Source organism: Euprymna scolopes, chromosome 15 (genome assembly GCF_053919585.1).
Source record: "Euprymna scolopes isolate OS-2025 chromosome 15, ASM5391958v1, whole genome shotgun sequence".
Lineage (NCBI taxonomy): Eukaryota > Metazoa > Mollusca > Cephalopoda > Sepiida > Sepiolidae > Euprymna > Euprymna scolopes.
In genome coordinates, this window is record NC_136496.1 from 67661954 (window position 1) to 67679188 (window position 17235).

The following is a 17235-nucleotide window of genomic DNA, read 5'->3' on the forward strand; positions in this document are numbered from 1 at the left end:
GTTGCACCTACAATTACTGTAATGATGGAGATCTTCCTAAAATTCCAATTTCTTTTTATGTCATACATAAGATCTTGGGATTTCGTTATCTTTTCCCTCTCGGCTGTTTCACCCGACATCATTGGGGATGCTAATTACCACTACTAGGGTCGCTTTTTGTTCCTTGTGCCATATTAATGTCAGGTGTTTTCATTTTCTGGGTACATAGCTGTAGGAATTGCTTTTTACTTTCATAAAGATTTCTAAGATCAAAAGTTAGGGCTTGTATCTTTTAGAAACTTCTCTGAAGGGATGAGGGATGGGGATTCAGTCAGTCGTGCTTAAATTTTACTCCAATGAATACTACTTCAATAAGTTGGATAAACTAAAGATTTAACTAATTTCAAAATTTGAGTCAATCTAACCTCTTAATTGATGCTACCAGATCAGGTTGTCTGAAGATACCAGTTTCCTGACCTAAAATACTTGACCTTCAATATCTAAATATTAATTTACTTGTCTGATGTTACAAAAATAAACATTATCGCAAACATTAATTAATGAGAAATGAATTACCTCCCTTTATAGTCGCTCTTTATCAGTTAAGTCATTAAAACCATTTCCTCCCAAGAAATTTTCAAAACAAAAAAAAATATGGCTGTCTTTTTACGGTTTCAAATTGGCTATTTTATTTTATAATTAAAAAGTCCTGTTGAGAGGAGACTAAGATTTTTTTTAGTATAGATTCTTTTTAAAATTAAAATGTTCAAGTGACTTAACATCTGTTCCTTTATAATTTATATTAACAATTATTCAGAAGAAAAAAAAAAACAGTGTGGTGTGTGTTGAACTTACATTGAAAAAAAAAATGTAAATTTTAAAAATTAATTCTTTTTAGCTTTAAAAGGTTAAAAAAAAGAATTTACTAAAAAAAATTGTTTTAAATTCGTTGTTATTTGTTTTATTTTATGTTTTATTCATTTTATTTATGTGTTTTAAAAAATTTTCAACTACCATGGAATTTCCACAAACGTTGCTAGTTTAAATTAATTGAACATGAAGCTATAAAATATTAGCACTATAATATCTAATAAATTGTGATGAATTAATAAGAATGGGCACAAAATACCGTCTTTATTAAAGACTAGCGGGGGGGGGGGTACTGGTGTTTAGAGGTGTGTGTGCTCAGGCGATGTGAGGGGGGAGGGTAATCAAAACATAAGAATAAGCAAAGTAAATATTTTTAAATATTTAATAAAAATTAAATATTATAAAAAAAAAAGTTAAAACTTTGAAAAATCGAAAAAAAAAAAAAAAACACAAAAAAAAAACCCACATAAGGCAAACAAACGATGTTAAATGTAAAAATCACAAAAATAAAAAAGAAAACAGAAAAACAAACGTTAAAACTTCTTTAAAAAATCTTTAAAAATACCCCCCCCCAAAAAAAAAAACACGTGAAAATGGCTTAAATAACCCTCTTTCAATATTAAAATTTAAAAAATCAAAAAGTGGGGGCTACCCGGCGTTGCCCGGGTGTTTTTGGGGTGTGTGTGGTCAGTGAGGTGGGGGGTGTTAATGAAAAGCGAAGTAAAAAAAAAAACCCAAAAAAACAGAAAAACGAACATGAAAAATGGCTTAAATAACCCTGCTTCAATATTAAAATTTAAAAAATCAAAAAAAAAAAAAGATATCTCACACCATGATTTGAACCCAAAACCTTTAAATAATGAGGCAGCGCTTTAAGCAACTGAGCTAAGATGGCGTCGACAAAATTGTGTCGCTTTTTCAAATATTTAAAGTAAATCAGGTTACGACATCATATGACGCATGCGTAGAAACGAATTCGTCATAAGAGGAGGGTTTTTGCTAAAACCCCACCCACCTGTAGAAAAGTGATGATTTCAGGGTGAAAAAATTAACGTTTTTGGCCAATTTTTCGATATTTGTCGGGTGAAGGTTGGAAGTTTAAAATGATACCGATCTGGCGAAAGTGCGTGACCCGTGTGGAAAGTTTTTGCGAGACATACAAACACACATTTTCGCTTTTATATATATAGACTAGCGGGGGTACCCGGCGTTGCATGGGTGTTTGGAGGTGTGTGTGCTCTTAAATAAAAAAGAAACGGGGGGGGGGGGGGGGGTAGGATCGAACCCAAAACCCTGAGGCGAAGTTTGAAAATAAAATGTGAAAAAAAACATGAACCATTCGGCCATCCAGAATGAGTTTCTGAAAGATGTTTGAATTTATTTAAGTAAGAACCAAATTGGCAGGTGCACGCACGGAAGTCGTCGAGCGTTACGACGACGACAGCAAATGAGGTCAATGACCAGGTTTGTTTGTTATAAGTGAAGTAAAAAAGAAAACATAAAAACGAACGTTTAAACTTAAGCAGGGGGAGAGGGGGTAATCAAAACATCGAAAAGAAACACAAATAAAACTAACGTAAGGCAAACGAACGATGAAAACAGAAAAACGAACACGTGAAAAATGGCTTAAATAAGCCTGTTTCGATATTAAAATTAAAAAATCGGTGGGTACCTGGGTATTTTGGGGTGTATGGTCGGGGGGGTGAATAAGCAAAGTAAAAAAAAAAAAAAAAAAAAAAAAAAAACAGAAAAATGAACGTTACGTGAAAAATGGCTCAAATAACACTGGTTCAATATTTAAATTTAAAAAATCGAAAAAAAAAAAAAAAAAGAAGACATCTCACACCACGATTCGAACCCAAAACGTTTTGATAACGAACCAATGCACTAACCAACTGAGCTAACGCGACGTACATGAAATTTAGTCAGTTCTTCAACTATTTAAAGTAAATCAGGTCATGACGTCATCTGATGCATGCATAGAACCGGTCATCATGAGAGAACCATTTTTGTTGACCCCCCCCCCCCCTTAATTAACGTTTTTGGCCAATTTTTTTTATATTTTTCATGCGAAGGATGGAGCTTCAATATGATACCGAGTTTGTGAATTTTCGTCGTGTCTGTCGAAAGTTTTTAGCGGATACACAAACACACATACAAACGTACATACATACATGCACACATTTTCGCTTTTATATATATAGATGAGTGTTAGTATTTTTATTGCTTTCAAAGTGTGCAAGGCAGCAATTTTTTTTATTATTTATATTTTTTTTATCAGAATTTAGAGAGTTTATCATAATGAACAGCCGTTTGTGTTTTTTTCTTGTTAAACTTCTGTTGTACATTTCAAGATAAAATTTTTTATTTTGTATTGAATATGAAATGAATATATTTTTAATTTAATTTGAATCCGAAAAATGTCTTCCAAATTCATGTTTGAGGTAAAAAAAAAAAAGAAGCTACCTTTGTTAAATATTTTCATGGCTTAGTAAAAAAAAACAAAAAAAAACCTCTCTCTTATATATGACAAAAAGTCTATATTCCAAATCCCAAGATGATGTCCATCTTACCGTTTATTTCTTTGAGCATGTTAAAATGTTCAATTCTTGACAGTACCTGTTTCATAACGCAGAGCCATTCATTTAATTATGTTAATTTTTTTTATCTTTTCTGCTCAGAAGAATAGGAACTCCTCAACATTAAAAGGAATATGAGCATGATTACACAAGTTCCTATTCTTATGATTTATGGCAGAAAGGATTAAAAAATTGACATAATAATTACATGAATGGTTCTGGGCCACGAAATAGGTGCTGTCAAGAATTGAACATGTAACATGTTGAAATAAACGGTAAGATGGACAACCTCTTTGAATTTGGAATATAGACTTTTTTTCATTTATTTGTTATATATGCTTTATAGTTACATCGAGCTTCATAAATTAAAGGATTGGTATAAATAAATAGTGAAATATAATTAAGTAGACATATTTTTCCCATAAACATATATATATGCTTAAATGTATCGAACTAAAAATCATTTCTTCCTAAAAGTGCTACATACATATGTAGAGCTTGTATGTGAAATTATATAACAATCAGAAAAATCTTACGTGGATTAATGTACATTTTAACGTTTTGAACTCCCTGACGAGACGATTAGCATCAGCGAAACATAGATTAATACGGGTAGAGTTTTTCTGATGTTTATAGAATGTTACTGATATATGCTAGCAGGGAGACCCGATATTATCTGGGATTGAATGAGGATCAACAAATGTTCCATCCTCCCATACTTTTGTCATCAAATCGGTGAAATCACCCATTTTTTAATCAAATTAACTGCTTTAGTTAAGTGCCTCCTCCCTGCTGTGTACCAGAAAGAAGCTTCACATGCCTCTCCACAGTGACTTAGTCCACAATACACTGTAGTGCACTGTAGAGAATCTACTGTTGATTTTATAAAATTATCTGTAAATAATGGCTTCATTTAAAGTTTAAAATGCAAAAGTCAAGTATCATGGTTCAATTGTGCTCTAAATAGAAACACTCATTTTGAACGTGCCCGTTTTATCAAAGAACTAACTGTTGATTTTATGAAATTATTTTTACATAATCCCTTGAATTAATGTTAAACATACAAGAGTCAGTTATCATGGCTCAATTGTGCTCTAAAAAGAAACATTCATTTTGAACACACCCATCTTATAAAAGAATCTACAGTTGATTTTATAGACTTGGTTTTTCTGCTTGTGTGGTGATAAAACTTCTTAAATGCTCTTGTGATGTTAGGTTTTGTAGAAAAGTGTTAACTTTAATCAAAATTGGACTCTTTTCGTTAATCAGATTTTTTTGATTATCGATATTCGATACTTGTCAGATTTTGTTGATACAAAATTTATGTAAGAACACTCTGATACATCAAGTACCTTCGTGTGAATTTTTTTTTTTTTAAATTGGCTCAGCCATTTCAGAGTCTATAGAGAACGACCACACACAAAGTTCTTTTATATAGATAGATAAGAAAAAGTTAAGATTAATAAAAAATACATAAGAAAAGATAACACATGAATTCAAAGAACATTTGTATTTGCAAGAATCGCTGACAAAAGGGTCAAAAACTAAAACGTCGAGCAAGAATTTTTATCAAATCTTTTCATATTCTATAATTATCTCAAATGCAGTCAGTACCGTGTTAGAAATGTTCTGGTTGAACTGCAAATGTATTCTTGTGTGGGAGGAAAAATCTTGGCCACACAACAGAAGAATTGTTGGAAATGTGTTGACTGGCAGCAGCATGCTAGAATTTGAGAGGGCAAGAGATTAAGAATAGAAGGCAAGTAACATCCATTTCTTAGGAACACTAGAAACTGATGAATAGTCCAAGAGAAAATTCAAAATAAATGTAAATTGAAGTTGTTGGAGCTCCATAGACAAGGTTGCAAATGTACAATGTTATGCCATGGAGTAACTTTCTAAAACACATGCTGAAATGACAAAACATGATAAACCAATTGCACTATTCCTCTTCAACATGACAATAAAACAACAGAATCAGAAAAGAAAAAACAAAATCTTTGACTAAACATTTGGAATATATATATATATTGTTTTTTTGGATGTTGTCTTTGTCCAAAATCAGCATACAAACTTTAAATTTATCATCTAGCTTAATATCTTTACTTAACAAGAATTTCCAGATTGTAAAGCAAAAGGAAACAAGTCTGCCAAATCTTTGTTTGTGAAAAGCCCTGTCATTGGATAATCAAAGCATTACCCATGAGACAGAATAACAGCGAATCTGATTGGCTAGCTAACTAAACACCACATGTATATAAAAATAGCAGATCCTGCCTTGACAGTACAAAATAGACTTCGTGTCTTAGTGGGGGATGCCCTTTTCTCTACCCTGTAACCTCTCTCCCACAGAAGAGACGTTGCGAGCCTATCCTTGTTTTATTGTTATTTCCATGGCAGGTGCTCGTTTGAACTCCAATCTCTGGTCTCCCCTCGCCAATCTTTCACGAAAAACACCCGTCTAGCTGAATCCACTGTGAAAAATTTCCCCCACTCTTTATCTGTGCCTAAATCAAAACGTGGATTCCATGAACAAAGCTTCTTTCTTAGAACTGCACGCCTGTGGAACTCTGTTCTGTTTGCCTGCTTCCCACCTGACTACAACTTGGATGTCTTCAAGTCCAACGTTAACAAATTCCTAATGAATCACCCCCTTAAGTAAACACTTCATCAAATCTCCACACTAACGTAATGTACTTGCAATAACCCTTATCCCTGAGTGGCTTCCGGGCCTTGATAAGTGGTGACCACTGTGTAAAAAAAAAAAAAAAAAAAAAAAATCCAGTAACACAAATTCCATACCTCACAATTTTTTAAAGTTGAAAAGCAGAAGTGTTTGTGTAGTTTAATTGCCATAAATATATTTTCATACCTTTATGTTTCATTGAACAGCAAAGATAATTCCTGTTTCTTTCTTTTATGATCCATTTTTTCCATTTGGCGGGCCAATGTTCGAACGTTCTGTTAGAGTGTAGAAAGAAATTCTCCATAGTCGTAAACATTTTCAACTTCCATGAGTCATCTTCAGGCAAGTGATGAATTAAAAATTTGTGTTTGATGAATTTATTGAAAAAGTTGGTTAAAATTGTTTAAAAGCACTTAAGTGTACCCTCTCCCTCATGTTGAGCCTAATTGATGGTCAGTCTGTTTATGCACATGAGTAAAGCTTCTATGGTTGGGAAGCGCAGGTTGCAATATGAAACAGCTAGAATGGCGATATTTTTTATCAATATGTTTCTAAATTCATTTTTGGGGGTGTCATGTGCTACTAGGTGTTGGTAGATGGAGCTGTTAAGACTGGTGACATGTAAGCCGCCAAGAAATACTGGTCCTAGTCCTACTGATGTATCAATTGTTTTTGGAGACCCATTTCCCTATAGGACATTTAAAAACATACACAGCGGTACTAGTTTTTAGCAATTTGTCAATGAGTTGTTGCGTATTAGTGACTCGTTTTAGATTTTTTTTATAATAAATGATGAATCAAAAGTTCAGATTTTTTTTCAATGGTGGAAATGTGCTTACGTATGATATTTTTTATTTTTTCCTCGATTTTTATAATTAGGATGCATTTTGTTACAGTAGAATAGGCTAATATTATTATTTTATATATATATATATATATATATATATATTAATTCTCCTTGCCAGAAAGTCCCTCATACAATTTAACAAGTTTTGAACTAGAAAAGACACCCCTGATAATTTTGACACTTTAATGGGTGCTTCTGACTCTGCAGTCAGTTATGGATTTAGTGGGCTCTTCTTACTGAAGGAACTTAAATACCATTTTAAACATATCCAAAGGGGCCTTTATAGAGATGATGCCCTTTTCACTACAACAGCCAGGCCAAGGGAGTACAACAGAACATTTAAAAAATTACATAACTTTTTTAACAACTTTGGCCTTTCTATAATTAGCGAACCAAACAAAAAAGCTTCAAATTTTCTAGACACTTAATCTTAACACCAAGACTTATAGCCCGTATCATAAACCCAACCTTACTCTTTTATATGTCCATAAATCTTCTAACCACCCCAACTCGATTATAAAATCTATAGTACCATCCGTCTTTAGAAGAATTTCTACTCTTTCTGCCGATAAAAAAACCTTTAATCAAAATGCTACTTTCTTCAACAATGCCTTAAGGAATTCAGGATACAACAAAAAGATTAAATACAACCATTATGCTCCTCCTGCTGGTCATCTTAAATCTGTAATCACACACAATATGCCTCGCAAGAAACCAATTCAAATAACAAGATCTGCTGCTATCAATAGCAATGAACCACTTTACATATATAATCCAAACCAACATGCTAATCGTAATACCTCTAGCCCACCCAGATGCATTGAGAGAAAGAAAAATTTTTTAAAAGTTTTAATCCTCCATTTAGCATAAATGTCAAAACCAATATACCTAAGGAATTCTTCAACATTGTACAAAACTCTTTCAAATACCCACACAGATATAGTTCCATTTTCAATAAAAACTCAATAAGGATTTCTTATTCAACTTTGTAATTTAGCACAAAGAATCTTAGCATCTAATAACAAAAAAATTAAATCAGCTCAAAAAATCCCTTTCCCAATTAAACCCAAAACTAACTGCAATTGTAATAACAAACATCTTTGCCCACTCAATTATGATTGCATCCATAGAGATGTTATATATTCATGCACAATTACAGAGCTCCCATGCAATCCTCCCATAACAGATACTAGTATTTTGTTATCAAGTTATCCCTCTTCCCACCCTCTATTCTAATATTAACTCAATCTCCATTCAATTTTTTTTCTTCGTCTTCTTTATTCATTCTCCCATATTTAGCCCAGCCTTGAGTCGTTTTAAATTCTTTTTTCTATGCACATCTTTTCCTTGTCCCCATTTGTGAATTATTCCACGGATTTCTACTTTTGGATTACTTTGGACCATCTTCCAATTAAGCGATTCCTTTGCATTTTACTTGTGGAAATGGAAACTTAACCAACTTTTTTGGATTTTGATTTTTGGATTTTACTGTTATTGGATATTTTATCCTTCACCAGACTATCCATTCACGTGAAATCACCTTTTTCTTCACCATATTCCCTCTTTCACTATTTGTAACTAAGTAAGATCTTTGACTTACTTGTAGTTTCATCAAATACTTTTGCAAGCAAAATCTGATCCTGCATTTTGCTAAATCCTACCCTCTGATGAGAAGGAAAGTATTTCTTCGAAACTCCACGGATTAAGGACTATCCACTTATTTTATGCTTCCTTTTTCAAAATGTTTAACATGTTTTATTAATTACTTGTTCTTTATATATATATATATATATATATATATATATACTCCTATAAATTCGTTTTTCTTTTGTGTGTATTGATATTCATATTAAAAACCCTCTTTTCTATTTATTTAAAAAGAAATTACAATTTTCTTATATATGGCTTGTGGAATTGCATTCTTTTAAACATTCATTTTAATTAATTCCCTATTAGTTTTTTCAGTTTTCTTATGGGATGATCATCTTTAGTAAACTATTACGTGTCATTATATTCATGCAGATATTCTACATGATTTATCCTTGCATAATATTTGCATAAAATGTTTACAGGAAACACAAAATTGTTTCCATATATATTTATGTATACGTATATAATTTTGTTTAATCTATCTATATATCTAGCAATATATCTATAAAAGTGAAAGTGTCTGTGTACATTTCCCTACGCAATAACTCTGTCAATTTTAAGTCTACAGACTCGAAATTTGATGTACAGGGTACTGAGATTTTGGAAAAATTTTTGTAATCAGTTTTCGACCAGAAATTTGTCTGTTAAGCGGTCAAAGTTCAACGATTTGACCTTTGAGAACTCTACCAAACTCCTCTGACAATTTTGGGTCTAAACACTTGAAAATTTAGATATAGGTTCCTTGAACATGGATCTAATTTTATAACTTGATTTGAGCCCCAAACAATAAATGGTAAGGGGTCAAATTAAAAAAATTTACTTTTTTTTTTTTTTTTTTTTTTAACATACCCCTCCAAACACCCGGGCAACGCTGAGCATAAATGCTAGTATATATATATATGTATATGATAACAAGTTATTGTTGACCATTGAACATAAGATCATCGGTTGAAAAGAATGGATCAAAAGAGGAATAAACAAAAGCTTTCACTTCTCTTTAATAAAACTTGTCAATGAAAAATTGCTGCCTAAATATACAAGTAAATGCACAATTTTCTTCATTATTATAGAGTGGAAAATGACTAACATTTCTCACAGAATAAAATACTTGGTTCTTATCTAGAATTCCCCCATACAAAAGTAAAGAAGAAAAAGAAATTGTATGATGTGTGTACCCATGACAAAATGAAAATATATTCTAAAACCCACATAAATTTATCAAGTAGTTTATTTTTACTTGGAAAAATCATTTTTAAGTGATTAATGGGAATTCATAGGCATTACAACAATTTTAAGTTTAAATTATTGTTATGTTATCTCCCTTTGTTTATTGAGATTCTTTTCAAAATGGCGGTTAAGATAATTCCTCTTGATATTCATAAAATTTGATTTTCTTATTTAAAAATCTGACTACTTGATCAATTTTTGTGATTTTTGGAATATGATAATTTTCATTTCATCATGGGTACATACATCATACAGATATTTTTTTTTTTTTTATATACCTGGAATTCTGTACAAGAACAAAATTTTTCTTTAATTTTTTTTTTTTTTTTTTTTTTAATTACTTGTTCTTTCTTTTTAATTACTTTTTTTTTCTTTTTTCTTCTAGATTGGCTCTTATGATAAGCAACTTTGGGAACAATCAGTTGAACAGAAAGTGTACAAGGTAAATCATTTGTTTGATTAAAATTGTTGACTTCAATTCATTCACCGATTCTATGTGTATTTTTTTAATCAATTTTTATCCGTATCCGGACAACCTTAGTGTATTTATATCAGATACGCAGTATTATATATTATGACTCTACACCAGTAAGTAGAGATTATGTTAACTAGAATGAATTTTGGTGAGGATTACATTAAGTACATGTCAGGATAATCTGATGGCAAGCAGAAATAGACCCATCTGCAGCTAGCATGATTGAGGTGAGGGTTCAAAGGTTAGCTCCTTAGACAAATTGCAGCAGAAAGTCAGGTGTTGAATGATTAGATAGAAATGATTACATGTTCATGGGACAGAACAGTTTCTAAGCAATTTGAGTCAGGAAGCGGACAGACAAGCTATACCTGACAATGTAGAAATCTAAGTTAATATTGCCTTGAAACTGTCGATGCCTAATAAATTCTCCTTGGTCAACAATGGTAACATTCTGCTGGTTAGTAAAGACAGAAATTCACTGAACTTAATCCTGCCATTCTTATTTTTTGCAATTTCACTAGCACCTGATCCACCCTGTGATTAAATGGTAGCACAAAGATAGCAAAACTCAACCTACTTGTAATTCTAACGCACACTCTTGTGTACCCAATTCTTACAAATATCGCAAAAGATTGAACAAATTGCACTCAATTCAATTTAGGGGCAAAAGTAAAAAATAAAGAAAATGCTTCAATTGCCATATAGGAAATTGGTGGTAGAAATTTACACAGAAGAGGATATAGGAGCCCAGCACCAGTCCAAATTTACCTTGAATTGTTGAGTTGTTAGCATATTTATTGCGTCTCTTGGAAGTCTATTGGAAATATCCCTCCTTCAGTTCAATCAAAATTGGTGGTGAAAACTTTATGGTGTCTGCATAGACCTATTTCTGGTGCAGGAGTGAATAATAGGCATATATATATATATATATATATATATATATATATATATATATATATATATATATATATATATATTAATATGATAGTGTGTGTGTATTATTTTTGTGTCACGCTTATATCTTTTTTCTTCAGAGTGACTGTCATTTAATTGTTATGACCTTCCATTATTTTTGTAATAAATAATTTTACCAAGAATTCTTCATAAGTTTTGGTTTCGATTATAACCGATGGCACTCAAGTCATTTATTTTTTTTTTTTTATATAAATAATTTTATCAAGAATTCATCAGAAGTTTTGGTTTCAGTTTCAATTATAGATGAAGGAACTCTAGTTATATGTACTTTTTTTTTTTTTGTTTTTTTTCTTCATAAGTTTTGGTTTTGGTTTCGATTCAAGCTGATTCACCCAACTCATATGGATATATTTTTATTTTTGAAATCACAACTTTATATATAAGAATCGATAGAAAATTGACTCTATAATAATATATACAAAATCTGCATAAATTAAAATATATTTAAGTATATTTTATGACCGGGCTATGCTGGACGTCCCCGCTAGCATAGATAAATTCTTTTGCAGTTTTAACAAGAGCTACAGGACATCTCCATTTATGCTGAACATCCACAGAATGCCAAAATCAATATATTACATATAAGAGTCCGCTGTGGAATTTCCACAGGTCCTGCTAGTCATAATGAAAAATTGTTCAACCAGTTGAGAATTTCTGTTAGTTTCACTTGTTGACATTCAGTTGTAATTATTAAAAAAAAGAAGACATGCGTGAGACGGGTGAGAGTGAACTTGTGACTTTTGGAATTTATAGTTTCTTGAATGATAATTCTACATTTTTGGTCTCCTGACAAAAGGAGGGTGGGCCTGTAAAGTCACCCTTGTCCATTCGTCTGTCCACACTTTTCTCAATAACTACACCTTGGAATTTTTGGAAAATTTGCAAAAACATTAAACATGATATGAGTAAAAAAGCAACAGAATGGATTTTCCAAGAAAACTTTGGTTCCCCACCTGGAGGTGCCTTTCGGGTTATAATGGCTAAAATCGACTCTTTTGTGCTTATTAAAAAAAAATTGATGTCTTGGATGGATTTTTATAAAACTTTCTGAAAAGTTGTAACTAATTGATTTCTATATAATTTTGTTTGTCTATACTTCGCGATAACTCTTGGGTGTGCCCCAGGGGCTGTTTTAGGGCTAATAAAAACACTCCATTTTTGGGACTATTTTACCATATTTGTCTGAAGTTTTCTGCGTGTGTGTATTTAGCAGTTTTGCATGGTGCTGAACTCAAATGTAAATATTTTAAGGCCTTGGATACTTTTAGGGCTAAATGGAGGGGGTGGGGGCAAATGATGGACATTCATTTCTTTTTTTTTTTTTTTTTTTTTTTTTTTTTTTTTTTGCATGGTGCAGAACTCAAATTTTCATATGTTAAGGCTTTGGTTATTTTCACCAGGATTTAACGTCCTCTGGGGACTTTTGGGGTTAAATGGGGGGGGGGGGCTGAAATTAGTCATTTTTTTATGCCTCATTCACTGTGCACTCACAGGGGACCATGCATGCTTCACTTGTTAATCTAGAGATTAACTTAAAATACAGAAAATTGTATATCGATGTATCTAATATTGATTAAATAAATCTTAATATGATACTAGAGTGATCAAACTTAAAATGCATTTTGTTCGTTTGTTTTTCATCTTTCAGTCTATAAGTCATGTACCAAGAAGGATAGGACGAATGAAGACTGAATTTATAGACGTTGATTTAGTCCGAGGTAAGTTCATCTTTTCTTAATAGGATTTTTCAGCAGCACTTCTTATTTTTATTATCTGGATGACAATTTTACTTTTTAATTGTAATTCAAGGATAAACTCAGATTAATAGTTGATTGAAAAAAAATTAAAATTTTTCTTGAATAAATTATGTTGCAATATTTTTTATATATATATTCAGGATATAATCACTGAAAGTTGGGAGATTCTACTTATAGACACTGGCGATAGGAACTGACGACTCAAATCAAACCATGTTCTGCTATTAACAAATCGGAAAGCAGAATTGCTCTATAAAAATATTGAATCTTTGAGCATTCCAGCACATAATTTTTTTGTGTCAACACGAGAAGGATCTTTTGCTCTTTGCCTTCAAAATTATAAAGGTCAGGACCTTTACGGAACAGTTACCCACTGAAAATTCTTCATCTCAAGACTTTTACAGAATAGCTACCCATTGGAAACTCTTCTGAAATTAAACATGGCTTTCAATTCAAGATAGCATTATTAAAATCATTATTTGCATTTTGGGCGTTGTTTTTTTCATATTTTTTTTTTTACTCATGAGTTACCACTTATCAAAGGCAAAAACACTTAAAGATCAGTATTATGAGAGGATTGAAAATTTCTATATAATATTCACTCAAAATAACAGCTGATCCAAAAAACTAATTCTTTCCTCTTTGTCAGAAACATTTCTCATGAAATGTAAGAATAATCGGAAGAGGAACAAGAGTTTTTTTTTTTTTGTTTTTTTTTTTTGTTTTTTTTACACAGTGATCACCACTTATCAAGGCCCGGAAGCCACTCAGGGATAAGGGTTATTGCAAGTACATTACGTTAGTGTGGAGATTTGATGAAGTGTTTACTTAAGGGGGCGGTTCATTAGGAATTTGTTAACGTTGGACTTGAAGACATCCAAGTTGTAGTTCGGTGGGAAGCAGGCAGACGGAACAGAGTTCCACAGGTGTGCAGTTCTAAGAAAGAAGTTTTGTTCATGGAATCCACGTTTTGATTTAGGCACAGATAAAGAGTGGGGGAAATTTTTCACAGTGGATTCAGCTAGACGGGTGTTTTTCGTGAAAGATTGGCGAGAGGGGGACCAGAGACCGGAGTCCAGACAAGCACCTGCCATGGAAATAACAATAAAACAAGGATATGCTCGCAACGTCTCTTCTGTAGGAGAGAGGTTGCAGGGTAGAGAAAAGAGCATCCCCCACTAAGCCACGAAGTCTATTTTGTACTCTGTCAAGGCAGGATAGGCTGTTTTTAGCAGCTCCTGCCCAGATATGGCAACAGTATTCCAGTCTTGGACGTACTTGGCTTTTATATAGATAGAGAATTGCATCAGTAGTGAGATATCTTCTGGAGCAGTAGAAGGATCCCACCATCTTTCCAAGACCTTAGCAACAGACTTGATGTACGTGTTCCATTTCAGATCAGGAGTAAAGGTCAAACCCAGAAGCTTGTCAAAACACGGGGCCTCACCCAGATGAGAGCCATCCATCACAATTGATAATAGATGGGGATCAGAGCGTTGATGATGTAAGGATAGGAGTTTGGTTTTGGATGCATTAAAGGTAACCAGCCACATCTTCCACCACTGAACCACGCGCTCGAGATCAGAGGAGAGAGAATCAGAGAGAACTTTGTCATTTACAGCCTTACAGAGTTACGAGGATGTTAAAAGTAAACTCTCCAAGCATGTGCCCTTTCCCTCTTTTTATTCTCCTAGTGACCCTCCCCTCCTTACAACCTCCAAGAATCATCTTTACACTTTCCAAGTGTGTGGGCCCTTCCTTAATCCTTTCCACTTTTCTCATTGTTATATTTAGTTCTCCCCAGATTTCTTTAATTGGTTTTTGTAATTGTTAACGTTTTGAAATAGCTTATCAAATGCTGTTGGAAGGAGGTGTAGCTTCTCCATCAAAATGCAATCAAAATGGAGACAGCTGCAACTGTAACACAAGCAAAAAGTCAAGTAAATAAATGTACAACTATAAGTAACGTAGTTACTTTTGTGCCAATGTTACAGTCTAAATTTTGGTAATGTGTTTTTTACTAATAAAAGAACCAGAAACTTACATGTCTTACATTATGAGAAATCACTTTGTATAATAAAAAACAAAAACCTCCATTATCAGCAATAATTCCTTTAATCTATAAACATAAAAGCGAAAATGTGTGTGTGTGTGTGTATGTGTGTGTGCATTTTTTCTGTATGTCCGGCTTTTTTCGGGATTGTTCTTGGTTTGCTCGCTCATTCTTATAACTTTTTTATATGCTACACAGATCATAATATCTCACACTTATGAAACGTGGTTGTAAATATATTTTATTTCGGCTACTTTTATCTTACAATTACAACAAAATTTGCGTTGTGTTGTGAATTCATTTACTGCTGCTGCTATGATGTAGGATTTGACCTAGAAAAACCACCTTCAATTTTTAAATGCCTATTTTTGACTAATCAAAAGTCCCTGACTTCATGGCCTCGTGGTATGTCATCAGACTATTGACCTCAAGGCTTCAGGTTCGAGCCTACCTCCTTCCCAAAACATTTTTCAATGTTTTTTTGTTTTTTCAATTTTTAATTTGAGTCTTCTTTTTTTATCCCCCCCCCCTCCAACACACACGGATCCCCCCACCCCCAATTTTTTGCTGTTTTTTTTCCCCCTGTGTTTTTTTAATATTTGTTTTTTCGAGTCTACCTTCCTACCAAAACATTTTTCTTTTTTGGTCTAACTCTACCCCCCCCAAAAAAAAAACACACACACACACACACCTACAAACACCCGGGCAACGCCGGGTAGTAAACAAATATTTGACAAATTTAATTGCGTGTATGATCCAAGTTTTAAAACTTTTTAATTCCCAAACCTTTCCTACTTAACCACCAGCTACTTAAGCACTATTTTTAATTTATAATATAATTAGAATACCCACACCAGGGTGGGTAAAATTAATCCCCTGAACAGAAGTTTTGCACCACTTTTATGTCCCCTCTTATGAAGATTAAAGTAAGATATAAAGCCACTAAACCTTTTATATCTAGAGGCCTTAATTTAATTTTTATCAAAATACTGTCTTCCATTTAATGCTTAAGGAGTCTTAAAAAGAACTTGAAATTCATGAAAAAAATTAAAAGCAAAATATGATACCAGTAAACCTTGTGTTTTGAATCGTGATTCCAATTTCAATCAAAATCCATTTTAATTCTATATTAATGCTTAAAATTTAAGGCTTAAGCTTAGTGGTCTTAAGAAATTAAAATTCAGGAAATCTTGATTAATTTGTGTCTAATGACTATCAATCAAATTTAATGTAAATCTGAAATATTTGAATTTTCAGAGAAGTTGTGTCCACATTATTCACTCTAAAAACCCTTGCGAAAAATCTGAAATATGGGAATATTTATTACTTGATGTCAAATGCATATTATTAAAATTTCCACCCTCTTTTTTTGTTCCCTTTGCATTAAACTAAATTAAACTTATCAATCCAGCTATGTACCAAAATTCATAATGATCAGCTAATTAGTTTAAGAATGAATCTTGTACATACAAATATATAAACACGTACACATACTTAACATTATATAGAGATTACTATTATATAGACAATTTTTTTTATTTTATCTAGAAATAAATATAATTTGGTTACCCCCTCCATTTTATAAATATGGAAAAAATAGAATGGGAAAAATATTGTTAACATAAATTAAAAAATATTTCTCATTCAACCTTAAACTCTAAAACATATTCATTAGAAACACTGAAAACTGTTGTATAGCCTTGACAATAGAGAGGACGGGAGTCTTTGACTTTACCTATGTAATTATTTGCTTACAAAATGTCATTTACCAAATACTCCGTCATGCATGGTCATCTGAAAAAGTTCATGAAAGATATCAAATACGAAACCAAAACACCAACAAGTTGTTGATTTGTAATTGTTTTATTTTTATAAGCATCCTTTTTTTATTTATTTATTTTTTTTTTTTTATTAAATTTTTGCAGGATATTTTAAAATTTAGCGAAAGTTTTAAATTTTATTTTTCTGTATTTTTAAAAGCTATCTTTTTTTTTTTCTTCTTTTTCATGAATACATAATTCATCTTCTTCGGTTTAATGTTCATTCTACATATTGGCATGTTGTGGACGGCTTTGTGTGTCTGAATTTGTAATGTTTTCACAACTCTTGTTGGATTTCGATTTTCTATTTCAATATT

General features: G+C 32.3%; 1 protein-coding gene across 3 annotated transcripts in view; it reads left to right on the forward strand.

The window, feature by feature from the left end:
* The window catches only part of LOC145293861 (protein PHTF2-like), a 154012-nt gene that overhangs the window by 87741 nt on the left and 49036 nt on the right, over window positions 1–17235 (forward strand). For all 3 annotated transcript variants that reach the window (XM_080140597.1, XM_080140599.1, XM_080140598.1), the window contains 2 exons: window positions 10224–10280; window positions 12937–13006. In XM_080140597.1, the coding sequence (XP_079996723.1) occupies window positions 10224–10280; window positions 12937–13006 (127 nt within the window). The remainder of the gene's footprint in view (window positions 1–10223; window positions 10281–12936; window positions 13007–17235) is intronic.